The 18810-nt window shown below is 46.0% G+C and overlaps 2 protein-coding genes across 2 annotated transcripts in view; one reads left to right on the top strand and one right to left on the bottom strand.

The window, feature by feature from the left end:
- The window catches only part of NRGN (neurogranin), a 46845-nt gene extending 31321 nt beyond the window's left edge, over positions 1-15524 (top strand). The window contains exon 3 of the mRNA XM_035140203.3: positions 11699-15524. The gene's annotated coding sequence lies outside the window, so the exon portion shown is untranslated. The remainder of the gene's footprint in view (positions 1-11698) is intronic.
- Positions 12940-18810, bottom strand: part of VSIG2 (V-set and immunoglobulin domain containing 2) — a 28068-nt gene continuing 22197 nt past the window's right edge. Inside the window, exon 7 of the mRNA XM_035139703.3 lies at positions 12940-18053. Coding sequence (XP_034995594.2) covers positions 17909-18053 — 145 coding nt within the window. The 3' untranslated portion in view covers positions 12940-17908. The remainder of the gene's footprint in view (positions 18054-18810) is intronic.

Genomic DNA, 18810 nt, shown 5'->3' with positions numbered 1-18810 from the left:
TTTAAAATCTGGGATCCCTCAAGCATGCAGTTGCGTCAAGACAAATAAGTTGCATCTGCTTCAGCCAAGAATGAAGTTGCATTCCACACACACACACACCCCTTTGGGATTGTGCTCCGCAAAAAGACGGTTTAGAACAGTCCACATCTAGCCCAGGCAACCTGTGTGTAATAAACCATCAATCTGTCTGCTCCAAACTTTGCTTTCCACTTTTCTCTGATAAATCACAACACTGTCTGCTAAATCCACCCCACACTCCTGCACTTCTCCTCAATAGAGAAAGTCGCATTTTAAATAACTAAACATACCTTTCAACCTTGGAAATAATTATGCAGGTTTGATTAATTCCCTTTGAGATGAATAAATGAAATTAACTAGCTCATTGTTGTCAACACCATTCTGTTTTCTGCATATAAATGTGTTCGGCATCTCAAAAAAAGAGCTTTTTAATTCCTAAAAAGAACCCAAAAAACTTTTAAAGTTACAATTACATGCCGGGAAGAAAATAAAAACTTTAGTTGTCTAGCTTTTTTTAATGTATTATTATGAATATTAGAGTTTATTATTGTGCCATCAATGTGTGTGGCAGGTCACAAAGTATAAGAAGTCAGGTCCCTGCATTCAAGGAGCTTCCAAACTACAATTCAAATATACTGGTACCTCTGGTTACGAACTTAATTTGTTCCAGAGATCTGTTCTTAACCTGAAACTGTTCTTAACCTGAGGTACCACTTTAGCTAATGGGGCCTCCTGCTGCCACCACCACGCAGTTTCTGTTCTCATCCTGGGGCAAAGTTCTTAACCGAAGGTACTACTTCCAGGTTAGCGGAGTCTGTAACCCGAAGTGGTTGTAACCTGACGTGTTTGTAACCCGAGGTACCACTGTATAGGGGAAATGATAGAGGAAGGGGAGAGGTAGCAAATTCAGCTGACGTCGAAAGGGCTTAGTTCCAGATAGACATGTACAGCAGACTTCCCTAACAGGATGCTCGTCAGATGATTGAACTACAACTCCCATCAGCCCCTGCCAGTGTAGTATGCTAGGTGGGACTGATGGGACTTATAGTCCAAAAGATCTGGAGGGCACCAGCTTGGAGAAGGCTTATTTTAGCTATGGATTTCCAGCCTGCAGGTGCAGTGCTGGGCACCTGGTTCAGACACCCTTTCAAATCAGGGTGGGGAACCTTAATGTGTCCAAGGGCCACAGTCCTTCATGGCCAACTGTCAGTCTTCAGGAACTCTGCTCCCCCCCCCACCTTTTTGGCTGTAGATAAACAGAACAAAGCGAAAGGAGTCTCTTACCAGTTAGAAATCTTAATGATCACAACGAGAGAACAAAGAATCCCTGTTCTGGGAATGGCGGTGCTCCCAATTAAGGGTTCCACCCACTTCCTCCCGAGTCACCCACTTCACTTCCTCGCCTTGCAACCTGATCTTGCAACCCCTGTGCTTTCTGTGCGCTTATCCGCTGTCTTTGACCTTGGGCTGAGCGGCTGGACGCTTGCCAGCAATAGTGAGTCTGTTAACTCTCTCTCTCTCCCAGTTCTCCTCCTCCTAGCTGTTCTCCACCCAGTACTTCCCAACTTCTGCCTTCTGAACTATGCCCCTCTGCAAACCACTGTTCCAAATCTATACTACTTCCTTGCTCCTGGGAAGATTCAGGATCCTGATCAGGAGCAGGGGGAAGGGGAGGGGAAGCTCCCACCATTCCTTCTCAGTGCAGCCCTCCTCAGCACGGTCCCTGACACTAACCTTCCAGGGGCCACATACCAGCGGTGGGTGGGGCCAGATGCAAAGGAGGCAGAGCAAATGGGTGCAACTCTTCCCCGCCATGCAAATATCAGAGGAAGGAAGGAATCAGCATCGTTACAGTTCCAAGACACATTCTGGCCAATCAAACCCGTCTGTGGGCGGGTTTGTAACCTGGGGAGAATCGCATACCCTCCAAGTTTTTCTATTTCCCAGTGACAGTCCTGGAATTATGAAAACTTCTGGCTTCTGATTTGATCCCGGAATGTCCCTCCCTCCCCAACCATTGCTACCACCGCCAAGCTGGGAAAGGATGAGGATGTTCTATTGCTTGTCCTGAGCTGCGACGGCGGCAGTGGTGGCTGCAAGGGGGCATACTGTTGCCTCCCCACGGCCTCTCCTCCCCATGGCTGCCACTGCCAGCCTCCTCCCTTGGGCAACTCATAGCAGCTGCTGGGAAACATTCCAGGATCAAATTAAGAACCGGGGCGGCTTTTCTAAATCCGGGACTGTCCCTGGAAAATAGGGACACTTGGAGGGCAATAGCCTTTCCCTGCTCAGGCTCTCCAGCAACTGGCATTCTGAGCCATACCCCCCAGCTGCGTGAGGTATGCAGGAATATAAAAAGTAGTCCCCTGTGATGTTTTAAACACCCTTATCATATACTGGAAGTACTGGAGGCACAATTGCACGTGGAAAGATTTATTGTGTCTTCAAAAGGCCCTTGGGTCTGTGGAATTAAGACATCCTAAAAGACATCAGAATTTGCCCTCTCCATTCCAGGCGCACAGTTTCCCCCCCTGCACAAATAGGCTTGCAATCCTATTCAACAGCATGACTTCATTAGCCCAATCCATACGGGGATATCGGTTGCATATGCAAAGCTTATAGCTTTCCCCCCGAAAGCATTTGCAGACCAAATGTACAGGTTTGCGGGGGAGGAAAGACATTAGAAGGGAAATGGAATTTGGCCTTCTGACAAATTAAGATAGTATTTGATGTAAAAAAGCAACGTAGTCTGTTTCCTTTCATCTTTTCTTTTTAAAATTTAAATAAAAACCCTAAAGCCACATTTGCTGATGAGTTGTTGCATGTATGCTGCGGAGTGCAAGTCAGATAGATGGAGTGTGTCTGACGCTTGTCATATGGGGACTGCAAAATATTGATGTGAATTATTGACCATTGAATCTCAGCCTGTTGCCGTGAGGGGGGAGGGAAGGAAGAGAGAGTGACTGGGCCAGCTTCTAAATAATGGCAAGTAGGTTTTTATCACCCAGCCCAGAAGTTCTCAAATTGTGGTCCATGGAGCAATGATCGTCTTTGAGCCCCATTCAACAGCTGGGGATATCTGTACTTAGCTCTGCGTTTGATTTTTATTTTTATTTTTTACTGATGACAGAGATGGAGGCTGTTTTGACCAGGGCAGAATTAGGGGTGGGTGAATCTGTCAATTTTGGCTTCTCATTTTTCCAGTCCCCAGTTCAGCCCATTTCACATCATTTTACCAATTTTTTACAAGAAGTCTACATGAAAATTTGCATGCGTTTTCATACATGTCTCCCTTAATGCCCACAGTTTTTGCAAGTATTTGTGCCAAATGTATACGTTTTTGCAAGACGTATATGTTTAGCAGTTCGAAAGCACGCCAGAGTGCAAGTAGATAAATAGGTACTGCTCCGGCGGGAAGGTAAATGGCGTTTCCGTGCGCTGCTCTGGTTCGCCAGAAGTGGCTCAGTCATGCTGGCCACATGACCCGGAAGCTGTACGCTGGCTCCCTTGGCTAGTAAAGCCAGGTTTGCGACTGGACCTAATGGTCAGGGGTCCTTTACCTTTTAAGCAAATGGCAGCTCATAGAATATAGGAAGGTCACTTCCTCTGCACCCTATATTTAAAGCACATGGCTTTCCTCCAAAGAATTGTGGGAACTGTAGTTTGTGAAAGGTGCTGGGAGATTGCAGCTCCATTAATACCCGCTGCAGATACCAGGGATTAAGCCTGTGTTCTTTTACCGGTATATAACAAGCTGCATGTTCTCTGCACCCCATGAAAGATCCAGGAGTTGTCTTGCTTGATCTCCCTTTAGAATAGGTTCGTTTTCCTGTTTTCATTTTGAATGTGTTCATTTCAATTGGGCCTGATTCCTTATGTGTGTATGCATGCACTAGAAATCCAAAACAATCATTGAACCCTGCATGGTTCCTCCATTTGAGCTTGAAAACAAGGAAGGAACCAGTTCCGCTTTTCACGACGACTCTGGTTTGTTTGTTTTTTCTGTTTCTTTTCTGCAAACTTCCCACATGTAGAACCAGCAAAGAGTCGCAACTGTATGTCCTAGTTTTTAACGTGGCAGGCAGCAATCCTACACGCTGGTAGTTCGCATGGAAACAAGGACTTAACGCCCCAGCGGAGATGAAGGAGCTGGATTTGAATTTGATTTCTTCCTTAGCAACACCAGGCTGAATGCCTCACATCAGCACATGCTATTTTTAAAACTTGGCAGGAAAAAGGTATAGAAAAGTGGAGTAAATCAAGGGCGGATACCGTTTGAGACTCTCGGGCCTCTCGGTCCCATCGGTGCCTTGCCATGCAAGAAAGGATGAGTGTGTTTTATCTCTCACAAACACATGATCACTAAGGCTGCAAAATAAAATTAAAAATAAATAAATAAACCCTGTCTCCATTTTCCTGAGAAGAAGCCCCAGCCAAACCCAAACTCAAGAGATTTTAAAAGAAGGCAGGAGACAGACATAAGCCAGCTCTCCTTTTAGTAATTAGGCTGAACGGTCGGCGTGGGCGATATCTCCCAAGTGGAGCCTCGTTACTCAACTCCAGGTTTCTAATTGAGATATTTATTAAACGATTCTAAAGGAAAGGGAGGGACAGAAGGAAGAAGAAGAGCAACAACAACAACAACAACAACAACAACAACAACAACAACAACAACAATGTAGCATAAATAATCCTTACACTTCCTATGGATTCCGAAATCAGTTTTAGGTGGGACGGCCCTTTTATTAGGTAGAGTGAGGAAATAGCATTGGGCAGCAGATTAGGGTAGAATAGAAGTTGGATGGGACCCAAAGGGTCATCTATTGCAAACCCCTGCAATGCAGGGTGCTCCAGCGACCCCCCTTTTTTGGAGGACAGAGCTGCGTATGCTGCATGGATTGGATTGCCCATCCTCCCTACACTAGCCTGGAGGTAAAGGTAAAGGGACCCCTGACCATTAGGTCCAGTCGTGACCGACTCTGGGGTTGCGCGCTCATCTCGCATTATTGGCCGAGGGAGCCGGCGTATAGCTTCCAGGTCATATGGCCAGCATGACAAAGCTGCTTCTGGAAAACCAGAGCAGCACATGGAAACGCCGTTTACCTTCCCGCTGTAGCGGTTCCTATTTATCTACTTGCATTTTTACGTGCTTTCGAACTGCTAGGTTGGCAGGAGCTGGGACCAAGCAACGGGAGCTCACCCCGTCACAGGGATTTGAACCGCCGACCTTCTGATCAGCAAGCCCTAGGCTCAGTGGTTTAACCACAGCACCACCTGGGTCCCTGGAGGTAGGGATTGGCAAATACAGTCATACCTCAGAAGTTGAACGGAATCCGTTCCGGAAGTCCATCCGACTCCCAGAATCGTTCGAAAACCAAGGTGTGGCTTCTGATTGGCTGCAAGAGCTGCCTGCAGCCAATCGGAATCCACGGAAGCTGTGCCGGACATCCGACTTTCAAAAATCTTGAAAACCGGAATAATTTCTTCTGTTTTTCGATCATCGGGAGCTAAAACATTTGGCAACTAAGCCATTCAAGATCCAAGGTGGAACCTCGGTTTTCAAATGTCTCAGAAGTCAAACGTTTCGGTTTTCGGAAGTTGAACGTGCCACGCGGCTTCTGTATTGAGTTTTCCGTAAGTATTTGCTTCCGGAAATGTATGCTTCGGGTTTTGGATGTCGAACGGTCTTCTGGAACAGATTACATTTGAAAACCGAGGTTCCACTGTACAGTCATACCTCGTGTTGCGTTAGGTTCATGTTGCGTCTTTTCGGCTTGCGAACACAGCAAACCCGGAAGTGTATACTTCTGGGTTTCACCACGTGCGCACACGCACAAGCATTCTGCGTGCTTCACAGATGCGCAGAAGTGCTCTATCACGCGCCACGCTTGCGCAGAAGCGCCGCTCTATTTGCGGAATATTTGGGGTGCAAATGGCACCCCGGAATGTATCGTGTCTGCAACTAGAGGTACCACTGTATGGCAATTTTGGTTTCTCTCAGTTTCTCGTTTTCCAGTCTCAAGTTCAGTTCTACGCATTTTTGCATCATTCTGTGAGGTTTTTTTTAAAGAAATCATGAAAATTCATTGTCATTTTGTTGCGAATATCTCCTATCATTATTTTTTTAAAAATTTGTCAGTAGCTTAATTGCTCAATCTTGCCCAAGGCAATCTAAAGCCGCTTAAGTTACAACAGGGACTTGTTGGTAAGGGTGGTAAGGGGCTTTTTGCCTGCTGCTTGGCCACATGCCCAGAACATGGGATGGGGCTGCAGGAAAGATCACCCCAGCTCTGTCCTATTGCCATTCTTGTCCAACTTACAGAAGGCAAACATCTGTAGTAGGGACATTTTGTACCTGTGGAGGCTTTTAGACCCTTGGAAAATGAGGGTTCTAAATTGCACAGAGAGCTTTCATCTCCCACAAGCTGGAGGGTGGCAAAAAATGAAGCTCCAGTGAGCTCATTTCAACTGCCTCCTCGAGTGTTTAATTAACACTTAGACATGAACGCACAATGAGGGCTATAGTGAATAAAACACTTTTGGGAAATGGACTTTGTTTTATGTTTTATACCAAATGGTTCCTCTCTCTATATGAAATATCCGGCTCTGCAAATGCATCAACAAACATAAAACAAGATAAGAATTCCCCAAGCGTGCAATAAGATTAAAATATTGAGGGTTGTATCAAAATGTGGCATTCAGTTAAATTCCCTTAGGGTATCCTTGTTCTTCGGGGGGGGGGATTTGTGCCTGTGGAACGTGGCTGTGCTAGGCAATGTATACATGGGTTGTGCAAGAGATTGCTGAGTCTGTGGCAAAATGTCCAAACTTCCCTTTTGAGCCACGCTTGCTAGGCACAGGTCCGGTCTTTAAAGCTCCATGTTTGAGCACTTCCCCCCTGACCCACTGCTTTGCCCCGGAAAACTCACTCTTTAACGCTGAATTCGGTTTCCCCACAGATTGCTGTTTGCTCCGATTCAGCAGCAAAGAGCAGGTTTTTCTGGGGAGAGTGCTGGGGCGAAAAAGAAGCCTCACGCATTGACTAGCACGTGAGCCCTTGCGCTAGCAGAAAGGAAACACTAGACACAAGCCTATGTTTTAAAAGATAAGCAATGCTAGCTCACCTTTCAAGTATCAGTGCAGTTATAGGCTGCCATTATGGGATAGTTTTGCAGCAGCCCTGTTTGAAATACGAGCCCCCAGAATAGGATGCGGATCTTGCAGACTGTTATGGGATGGAGAGGACATTGCAGCAAATCCGCTGTGAGCTCATTAAACAAAGGCAGCAATGATTAATGTTGTTTACGATGATTGTGATTAGAGTTGATGCTTTTCCCTAGCAAAAAGCATTAAAAAAACATAAAAGATGTGGAACTGACAGATAGAACTGATCTAGAAGCAATCTGAGGCTTATAGACTCCCAAATGCAATTGTACTAAGTGAATCAGGAAGAGACAGAAGTGGGTGGATTCTCCTCCTCCCCAACACTGTAATATTTATTGGTACTGTATTCCATAGCTGCCCACCTGCACAACATTGCAATTAGATAATATTCTAGACAACAGTCGCTCATTCTTCTTGCTGGGTTCTGTAGGATGCATGACAGCTGGGAAATTTGAAAACTAAAATTAAGTATATTTTAGTGTTGCAGCTTCTACGCTTAGGAACCCCCTGACCATTAACACCAGGCAGGTTCCAGTGCTGTGCTCTTTTGGGTCCCTGCTTCAAACATTTTTGTTTAGGCAATATCCTATACAGACATGTAGGTTTTGTTGTGTTTTAATCTCTTGTATTGTTATTTTTAATTATTTTTTGAATTGTTGTAACCTGCCCATGGAACCTTGGGAGTGAAGGGCAGGTAATAGTTTTTTTAAAAAAAAATTAAAAAAATGTTTCTAATGGTTTTAAGCTATTTTTAATTGATAAGTTTAATATTTATTGTAAACTGCTTTGAGGTTTCACTACAATCCTGTAGTATACACAAAACACATTTGCCTTTTGGACATCTCTGCATTTGCAGTCGGGAGACAGTCCTGCAGCCTATGGAGCCTGAACAACCACCGTTCTAAGTCATTTTGCTTTACTTCTGTACAAAAAGCAACCAATAGGTTCAAATAATGGTAGTGATAATGAAAAAAACGACGATGAGACGGACAGTTGGAGATGGAAGGCAATGCCGTGCCTCAGAAGGGGTGCTTAAATTAATTTAAAAAACCCAACCCTGAGGTTCATTGAAGCCTGACACACATTTATCGGAGGCTGCAGAAAGTAGGTTCCCTGCAAAGGAGGCAGATTTTGTATAGCTCTGACACACCCTGAGAGATTTCACAGAGGGAAGCGGGGACTTGCCTGTAGCAGCCCCATCCTAGGAACATAGGAAGAAGCTACCTTATACTTAGTCAGACAATTCACTCATCTAATTCAGTTCCGTCTCTATACTGATTGACAGTGGCTCTCCAGAGTGGTTTATTATTATTATTATTATTATTATTATTATTATTATTATTATTTACAGTATTTATATACCATTTTTGGGTGGACCTCACAAAACAGTTTACATAAGATTACAGCAAATAGCATCATTTTTTATTTTTATTTTACAATAAAATGGAAAAGAGGACTTGTTTGTTCAGAAAAAGCTGTTTCTGCTTCTTCTCCATTCCCCACAGGGCAAGATGGTCCTTCATATGCCCCTGTGATGGGCATCTGGTACATTCAGCAAACATAGCAGATGTTCATCTGCTGAGTTAGAGCCCCTCCCTAAGACAAGTGCCTTGAGGATAGAACTATAAATGGCAATTGGCTATGATGCCCTTGTGGCAGAAATTTCATGTTCCCAGATAAATGCTACTGAATACCGATTGAATTGCTGCTGGGATTGGTGGTGCCCCACAAGGATGGCAGGTGGAGCTATGGTCTAAACCACTGAGCCTCTTGGGCATGCCAATCGGAAGGTCGACGGTTCAAATCCCTGCGACGGGGTGAGCTCCCATTGCTCTGTGGCCAGCTCCTGCAAACCTAGCAGTTCAAAAGCACGCCAGTGCAAGTAGATAAATAGGTATCGCTGCAGCGGGAAGGTAAACGGCATTTCTGTGTGCTCTGGCTTCCATCATGATGTCCCGTTGCGGCAGAAGCAGTTCAGTCATGCTGGCCACATGACCCGGAAAGCTGTCTGTGGACAAACGCCGGCTCCCTCGGCCTGAAAGCGAGATGAGCACTGCAACCCCATAGTTGCCTTTGACTGGACTTAACTGTCCAGGGGTCCTTTCCCTTTACAGGGATGGCCTATCCTGAACTTTCTTGGAGGCATCTGCTGAGCTGTGTAGGTGCGGGGGGAGAACAGCTAGATGCCAAGCAAGATGGACTTTTGATCTGATCCAGGCATCCCCAAACTCGGTGCCCCAGCTGTTTTGGGACTACAATTCCCATCATCCCTGACCACTGGTCCTGTTAGCTAGGGATGATGGGAGTTGTAGTCCAATAATAATAATAATAATAATAATAATAATAATAATAATAATAATAATAATATATTATTTATACCCCACCCATCTGGCCGGGTCTCCCCAGCCACTCTGGGCGGCTTCCAACAGAAGAATAAAACACAATAATCTATTAAACATTAAAAGCCTCCCTGAACAGGGCTGCCTTCAGGTGTCTTCTTAAAGTCTGGTAGTTGTTTTCCTTTTTGACATCTGTTGGGAGGGCGTTCCACAGGGTAGGTGCCACCACCGAGAAGGCCCTCTGCTTCTTGCAACGAGGGAACCGCCAGAAGGCCCTCGGTGCTGGACCTCAGTGTCCAGGCAGAATGATGGAGGTGGAGACGCTCCTTCAGGTATACTGGACCGAGGCCATTTAGGGCTTTAAAGGTCAGCACCAACACTTTGAATTGTGCTCGGAAACGTACTGGGAGCCAATGTAGATCTTTCAAGACCAGTGTTATGTGGTCTCGGCGGCCGCTCCCAGTCACCAGTCTAGCTGCCGCATTCTGGATTAGTTGTAGTTTCCGAGTCACCTTCAAAGGTAGCCCCACGTAGAGCGCATTGCAGTAGTCCAAGCGGGAGATAACTAGAGCATGCACCACTCTGGCTAGACAGTCTGCAGGCAGGTAGGGTCTCAGCCTGCGTACCAGATGGAGCTGATAGACAGCTGCCCTGGACACAGAATTGACCTGCGCCTCCATGGACAGCTGGAGGGCCGAGTTTCGGGATAACTTGATCTGATCCAACAAGCTTCTTCTCACGGAACCTGTGGTCCTGCAGATGCCGTTGAGTTGAGAGCTCCCATCAGCCAGGATGGCCAGCAGTCAAGTTATGATGGGAGGGGTAGGTCAGCAATGTCAGGACGAGCCACAGGGTCCCCCTATGCCCATCCTTTTGAATGTACTAGCAATGCAAGTCTCAGTAAAGCTACAGAAGCAGAGAAAGGAACCCGGTACCTCAAATGTCAGCTTGTCTCCTGTTTTGAGACACCGGTGCCAGGTTTTGCAGGTGGCGCGGGGCAGCAGTGCAACACCCATCAGTAGACCATGGGGATGATTCACACCTCCCCGAGGATGAGAAAGGTGCCAAGGCTTTGCACGGTATCACGGCAATGTGAAAAACAAGAATGAGAGAGAGAGAGAGAGAGAGAGAGAGAGAGAGAGAGAGAGAGAGAGAGAGAGAGAGAGAGAGGAGTTATCAGCAGCCATCTGGCAGAAAATAGCAGGAGCCAGAGTTGCGCACCACCCACACACCCTCTGCAAGAACTGTTTTCAAGTCAGATCCAAAGCCCTCGTCTCCTACACTTCCTCATCCGAATGGAGACGGCGAGTTCTCCGAATGCCTCCTTAAGCTTCCTGAGTGCCCCACTGCTTTCCTGCCTCTTTCCTAAGACCGCTGTGCTTTCCAAACAACGCCCAGAACACCAACTTCCTTTCCACCAGGGATCCGGCACAGCCAGTCCAGGCCTGGGTGATCATCACAGCATTCATTCAAAGCGGGAGGGGGAGATTTCCAATTGTTCACAAAAGGGAGGAGATGCTTGAGTTGCTTGCACATTATTAGCCTGCATCCACGTGAGCTGAGTCCCACTTGAGCGCCCCGGCCTGCCCAATCCAGTATACCTGAAGGAGCGTCTCCACCCCCATCGTTCTGCCCGGACACTGAGGTCCAGCTCCGAGGGCCTTCTGGCAGATCCCTCCCTGTGAGAAGTGAGGTCACAGGGAACTAGGCAGAGGGCCTTCTTGGTAGTGGCGCCCTCTTTGTGGAACGGCTTCCCAGCAGATGTCAAGGAAATAAACAACTACCTGACTTTTAGAAGACATCTAGAAGGCAGCCCTGTTTAGGGAAGCTATTCACGTTTGATGTTTTAGCGTGTTTTTAATATTCTGTTGGGAGCCGCCCAGAGTGGCTGGGGAAACCCAGCCAGATGGGCTGGGTATAAATAATAAATTATTATTATATTATTATAATTATTATCCACCACTGAGAATTCAGAAATGTTATTTGAAGGAGAATAAGGGCAAATTCTAACTCATTGATGGTTCCACTTTGGAAACAAAACCCTGCAATTCGGGGCTCTGAAACCTACCAAGAAATCTGGAGGGGAGGTTTGGAAGCAAGCCCTACACAGGTGAGGAAGGAAGCTGTTGATGCAGGTCTGTGAATGCCAGAGTCAATATGTCTCTTTTTATTTACAGTGGCTAAGAAGAAATGGAATGGCACAGAAGCATCCAAGCTGGTTTCCCATTGGTTCTCTCAACAGCACCCTTTCACTTCCAGAAGAACAATCACCACCCCATTGAGTCTGATCACAGAAGAGATGCAATGCTCTCCTGGACCGCCTTCCTTTTTAGAGCCGCTATCCCTATTCTTTCTGTTAAAAAAAAATCATATTGGCACTCCTTGCTTCTTCTTGCAGTGCAGACCCCTGCATTTATCCTTTGCACGCTGCCTCTAAGCCCTCCCTCTGTACATATCAGTAGTTCTTCAATTTCCCCCACCCAAATTATATACACGTATATCACACCCACACCTGTGTGATATAGAACGGAGCTTTCTTTTGCAGCGCTCATAACCTGTAAGCTTGCCTCTCCACCTCTCAGTTTTTGGGGGGCCTTCAGGCTTTCGCTACTCAGTACTGCATTCTAAGCAGTGTGAGCAAAAAGGCTGTTACTTGTATAGCTTGGCCTTTAAGCCTTTTCCATCACTGGCCAGAGTCTGGAGACAAGGCAGTGGAGCTGCAAGTGGTATGATAGAACGGCTTGCTCTACAGCACACAAGCATGTATTTGGTTCCAATGTAACAGCTGGCTCGATGGGGCATAATATTGGCTGCTGTTTTTAATTAGATCCTTACTGCAAAACAACACCATACACACATAAAATAAAACCACATTAACATCGCCTATAGCTGTGATTGTGAACGCAATGATTTTCTTAGATCTCCATTCGCCCACCTTTCATCTTACTAATTAAACAACATTTTTAAAATAATGGAGTAGGAAATGCATGTTGATGATGTTACGGGTGCCATGTCGAGATGGTTTAACCTGTCAGTTTTGGTTCCTCTCAGTTTTCTCGTTTATCCAGTCCACCACATTTCTGTATCAGTTTTGCAATTCCTTTAAAAAAAGATTCTCCTGAAAATTCATCAGAATTTTAGCCTAATGTACAAATTTTTATATGCATTTTTGCCTAACAGACAAGTGTTTGCAGTCAGTTCCCCCTCATATAATGCACGTATGGTGCTATTTTCACTAATATATGCCTTTATCTGCCTAGTTTCCCCAATATATATATTTTTGTATACTTCATTTGTTTGGAGAACTACGTCACAAAATTCAGAGAAGGGCATGCTTCAAAGAATAGCTGTGCTTCGGTTCATATATTCTCCCTCGTCCCTAACACCAACTCGAATGTGCCCATCACAGCTCTGTGTCCCCACCCCCACCCCCTGTCCCAACACACAGAAAAATTGCAGCATCGTTCCTTGCCTGCTGAACTTGTGCCAGGCAGAAATCTGTACATAATGTTATTTGTGCAAGGAAGGTCCATTCAAACGATCTCCCCACGACTGAGGCTGCAATCCTGTGCTCACATACCAGAGAGTAAGTACCATTGAACTTTAATGGGGCTTGCTTCTGAGTACCGCAACTATGCATAGGATTGCAACATCAAAATCCTGCAAAGCTGTTTCTGAAACCTTTCTCTCCTACTACCTTTCACACTTTAAATTTAAAATATCTCCAGCTAGAAAGGAAACACCCTTTTCCTTGGTCAGCCCAGAGAGATGTTCCCATAAAGCCTTTTCTTGCATGTTGCATGCCGATTTATTCTTTTGCATCTGACAGTTTTAGAAATTCTTTTTGAGGCGTTACGCAACCAAGCTCCATTTTTAATCAGTCTAGCCTTTGTTGAACGTTCCTGTTCAGTTGTGGTTTGAAGGTTGAAATCTTAATTCTGTTGGTGTCCTCAATTCTTGTCATGGTGTGGTTGAGCCCTTTTTAAGTGAACTTACACAGTAGCTGTAGGACAGCCATTGGTTCCCTTTGATTCTTTGGGCCAGTAGATCATGGTGAGTGCTAAGTTGCTCCCAGTTATTAGCCTTCAGGTTCTTCATTTGCACAGACCCAATCTGATAGTCAGTGCGTATCATCCCCCCCCACCACCACCACCATGCAAGCTGGTCGTTGTGGCTGCCCTAACCTCCTAGCCCCAAGTTCTGTAGGGCTGGCCCTACCATTGTACAGAGGGAGGCAGTGACTTTAGGGGTCAGGTGCTGGGGTGCAGCAATGGCAGCCCCTGGGCTGTTGCTCCTGAGCTCCTCTTCCCAGCCACCACCCTCTGTTGGAAGCCAGGACTGCAAACACTGCCTCAAGTGTGATGGAGAATGTTGTCCCATCACCATTGCTGAGGTAAGATTCATGTACCAGTCCAGTTGGTTTGGGGAAGTAGGGCACCATTCTTGTTTTCAGGCTGCAAAATATACAGTGGTACCTTGGTTCCTGAACAGCTTAGTTGTCGAACAAATCGGCTCCCGAACGCCGCGAACCAGGAAGTGTTCTTATTTGCGAATGTTTTTTGGAAGCCGAACGTCTGACGCAGCTTCCGCTTGAGTACAGGAAACTCCTGCAGCCAATCGGAAGCCGCACCTTGGTTTTAGAACAGTTTCAGAATCCCGGAATGGATTAACTTTGAGAACCAAGGTACCACTGTAATGGTCCAGCCCTAGAGTTTGGGGATCAACTGTGTGGTCCAGTTAAATCATTTTGCCTTCCACATTTGCTATGAACCCACCCTTGCAATTAAGCACTAGCCCAGAAGCCATCTGCAACCATGAAAATCTTGCAGCTCGTAGAGGAGGAAAGGAGCTTTCCATCCCTCCTTTGCACCCAGGGTAGGAAGGCAGGGCAGAGGAAAGGAAGAGCACACCACAAGGCAGGCATTGGTGGGCACCTGCATGAGCCCACTGCTGTTTTCTGGTATGTCTCCCTCCTCTCCTGGAACTGTCTGTTCATCTGCTCTTTTTGAGCCTGCAAGCCAGAGCAAGGAGACAAGAACTGTCTCCACCCCTCTCCCCATGCTCAGCTTCAGGACATTGTGCCGATTAGGCCCAGAGGGAGGGAGCAAGTGAGAGAAGAGGAAGCCACTCAGTGTACCTTGTCATAAGAACATAAGGCGGCCTTGCTGGATCAGGCCAAGGGACCGTCTTACAGTGCCCCCACCCCCCGATGCCTATGGGTAGCCCAAAAGCAGGACCTGAATGCAATAATACACCAGTTCTGTCCCTCCAATGCTAGCCCACAGCAGGCTAGTAAATATTTTTGCAGGCAACCACTTTTTTTTTTTGGCAAGGCTGCATTAATCCGATCCCCCTTCCCCCAATTGGCTCCCACGACTCATCAATTCCCTCATTCTTGTTTTCTTACTTGTACTCAAACCTCTAGCTTTATGCGCTCTATAGAGCACCAAGAACGGTCCAAGTTCTCTAAAAGGCTGGCAGGTTAGGAAGAAGATGTGATCCTGGCTTTTTATGCTTTCTTCTTCTTCCCTCGCTTCTTACAGGGCTCAGAGCAGGCAGGAGAAAGGCTGATGGGGTGGGGAAGAAGGCCATGGGATAAGCAGAAGTGCAAACTCAAGCAGTGACTGTATTCTCTGCTTTGAATTTGCTGGGCTTTTAGGAAGATTCTCTAGGTAGCAAGAAGGACTGGAGAGATGATACACCATCCAACCATTCCAAGAAATGTTCAAAAGGCCTTGACAGCATGCAGGAATTTCCTTTCTGCTTATTCAGCTACATTTTACACCATCCTACACTGTTCTTCCATCTGCCTTGTGAACACCCCACAGTCCCTCGGCCTCTCTGCACCATGCCCCACTTTGTAAGTCCCCCCCCCTCTGCATCCATACAGTTTAGGCAGGAGCTGGTGCAGCTTTCTTTCTAAATATCTTTTAAACATTTTGCATGTGATTGCTTCTACCAAGATGGAATGTTAATAAAGGAATGTTGATATGAAAATCTGGACCCTTTGTTGTTGTTGTTGTTGCAGCTGCCAGCCATCTTGCCCATTGCGTGCCAAGGCACCCAAGCCACAAAGTTCCCAGGAGAACAATAAAACGCACTGGGTTCAAATAGGCCACAACTTTATTGATTACAGATGTGAGGGGTTTGGCTTAGGCATTGGAGTGAAGCCAGGCTATATCTTGACTCCTGCAGGTCTGCAGGGAGTCCACGGAAGGCTAAACCACCAATAGGGGGTGCCCTATAATTTACATCAGATAGTGGGGCAAGGAGAACAACGTGTTAAAAGCTCTTGTTTTGTCCTGGCTGGTGTGTATGCAGCACGACTCTGGAAGTAGCAGCTCCTCTGGTATGCTCTCTAGAACTATCTTCTCTAGACTAAAACCCAGACCATTCAGATTTCTTTTACCAGCTGACAGCTCTAAAAATAAGTAAATATATGCAGAACAGCCTAATTTGTGCACAGTGGGTGCTGGTGACAGGTTTGAGCTGTGTGTGTGTGTGTGTGTGTGTGTGTGTGTGTGTGTGTGTGTGTTTGGGTTGCCTGGACACATTTTTTTGGCAGGGGCACACATTGAAGAAGAGAGAAACAGAACAGCTCCAGGGGGAAAAATCCCTAAAACTGGGATACTTTGGGCAGCCGTGTTTAGCCTTAAAGCCAAGGATAAAACCTAGGGTTGTTCAGTTTTAGAAAGATGGGGCTTAATACAACAAGACACTCATTATTTATTGGGGGGGGGCGGCGGCTTGGTTAACTTACTCTTCATGCAACAATCTTCATGGTAAGGAAATGATTTTTTTAAAAAAGAGAACAACATGAAATACAGAATCAGAACAATGATGGTGGAAACACACAATGAGAGAAACCAAACCAAGAGCATTAACACATGAACCTGACCGTAAATAGCCTACGGATACAAAAAAGAAAAGAAAAAAAAGTTAACAGTCTCCTCTAAAGGAGAAAATTCCTGGATTATCTGGCATTCTGTAACATGAACCTGTTTCCAGTTCCAAAGTTGAACCTGTTTCCAGTTCCAAAGCCATAATTGAAGAAGCCTGATTGGTAGTCATCATCAGTGAAATACACTGTGGGAACCACCAGCAGAGTCTCAGTGACCCATCTTCAAGAGCAGGGAGGTACTTATGGGAGAAGGCACTCTCTCAAATAGCCTGGACTAAGACCATAAAGCAGGGATGGGAAACCTTTGGTCCAAGGGCCTCTCCATGTGGCCTTTGGAATTATCCCCAGGCTAACACCCCCCTCTCCGTGGCTACATCTTTAAGGGCCCTGCTTTGCACCCTCCTTGAAGGTGTTTGACTGGCTAGACTGTGCCCTTGAACTCTGATAATGCCTCTTGTTGGTCTGTATGGAGGATAGAGAGGGTGGTGGTTGGTCTATTAGCATTTATTGCTCCACTCACTTCTGATTCTGGCTCCGTCCACCAGCATGTGGTCCTCAGAAAGTTGCCTAGAAGCAAATGCAGCCCTCAGGGTGAAAAAAAGGTTGTTCCCTAAAAGGGATGCAGAAGGAACCCGGAAACAAATGGACAAATACAGAATCAAAGTTTAAACGCTCCCCGCATTTCACACTAAAAATAAGCCTGGCTCCCATGTTCCAAAGGAATTTTCCGAACAACTTTCGAGCACAGGTCAGGTAGTCCAGCTGGAAAGCTACGGCAGATTGCACAGCGGTGTATGGTCACTGTCTCCAAGTCCTGTGAAAATTCACAACAGGAGCTAAATTCTAAGGGTAGGAAGTCCACAGAAAAGCTAGTGTTCAGTGTTACCTAGCAGGGAAGCTTGAGGAGTCATAGTAAACTACACTAAAAACTCTGATTGGAGAAGGGGGCAACTGAAGTTGAGCCACAGCTCCTGAAGGAAGTAGCTAGAAGTTATTATGAAAATTCACCAGGATTTTAGTGTGAATTATACATATTTTTGTTTGCAATTTTTTCCTAGTAGACACATTTTTGCAAGAAAATACCCCCCCCCCAATATGATGCATTTTCATATGTGTTTTTCACAAAGATGTACTTTACCCTTGTTTATTCGTTTTTTGTACACATTACTTTGCTGGAGAACGGCATTGCAAAATTCAGAGACATGAGAATTTCAAAGGATAGCTGTGTCTCTGTTTGCATATTGTTTTGGAAAGTGAAAGCAAGGTAGGCTGAAATGCTAGCTGAACAGAATTTCTCCACCATCTCTAGTCAGGAGGAGCTCTCAAAAATCTAATTCAAGTTTTGACAATGCAGCAAGCAGATTAGGGGCAGTTTAGAACACCCTTTGAAGGATGTCCTAAACATCTTCAGAGGAAATGTTCTTTGTGCAGCAAAACGAAATGATGTAAAGCGACAACAGACCAACCCCATGGTCACAGAGCAAGCTTAGACAAGAAAATTCTTGAGCTGGGATTTGGTAGTGCTGGTAGTAGATGCAGGCCTGGTAGATATGCTTTCCAGAAGATGATTTTCTGACTGGCTTTCTCCCTGCAGAGAGGCCTCAGAGATTCCTGGAGCTGTGGCATCTTCCCTTTGGAAGAGGAGAAGGAAAAAAAGAAGAGATGTTGAAGCAACTAGCATCAGCCAGATGGTCACTATTTTCAAGTGAGATACCAGTGAATTCAGACTACACAATTATACTCTAGCTGGAGATGCTAGAGATTGATCCCAGGACCTTCCCCATGCAATACATGTGCTCTGTCCATAAAGGACCCCTGGATAGTTAAGTCCAGTCAAAGAGGACTATGGGGTTGTGACGCTCATCTCGCTTTCAGGCCGAGGGAGCCGGCGTTTGTCCACAGACAGCTTTTCGGGTCATGTGGCCAGCATGTCTAAGCCGTGTCTGGTGCAGCAGGACACCGTGACGGAAACCAGAGTGTACGGAAACACCGTTTAGTTTCCCGCCACAGTGGTACCTATTTATCTACTTGCACTGGCATGCTTTCGAACTGCTAAGCTGGCATGAGCTGGGACAGAGCAACTGGAGCTCACCCCGCCACAGGGATTTGAACTGCTGACCTTCTGATCAGCAAGCCCACGGGGTTCAGTGGTTTAGACCACAGCACCACCCGCTCCCCTATCCATGAAATACATAGATGCATGGATTTCTGCCCATGAAATCAAACTTCTCTCTACATTTAGATCCTGAACAGCAGACTGAGCAGGAGCACACATCAGCTGGTCACAGTTTCCCCTATTGTAGCCTTTTAAGTGGAGTAGACTGCATTGAAAGCTTTTTATATTTTATATCCCATGCCTTGAAAAGTCAAGATGGGTAGCACACAGAC

This window comes from Zootoca vivipara, chromosome 14 (genome assembly GCF_965207765.1).
Source record: "Zootoca vivipara chromosome 14, rZooViv2.hap1.1, whole genome shotgun sequence".
NCBI classification, from domain to species: domain Eukaryota; kingdom Metazoa; phylum Chordata; class Lepidosauria; order Squamata; family Lacertidae; genus Zootoca; species Zootoca vivipara.
The sequence above is the reverse complement of the archived record's forward strand: the minus strand, read 5'-3'. Positions and strand labels throughout refer to the sequence as shown.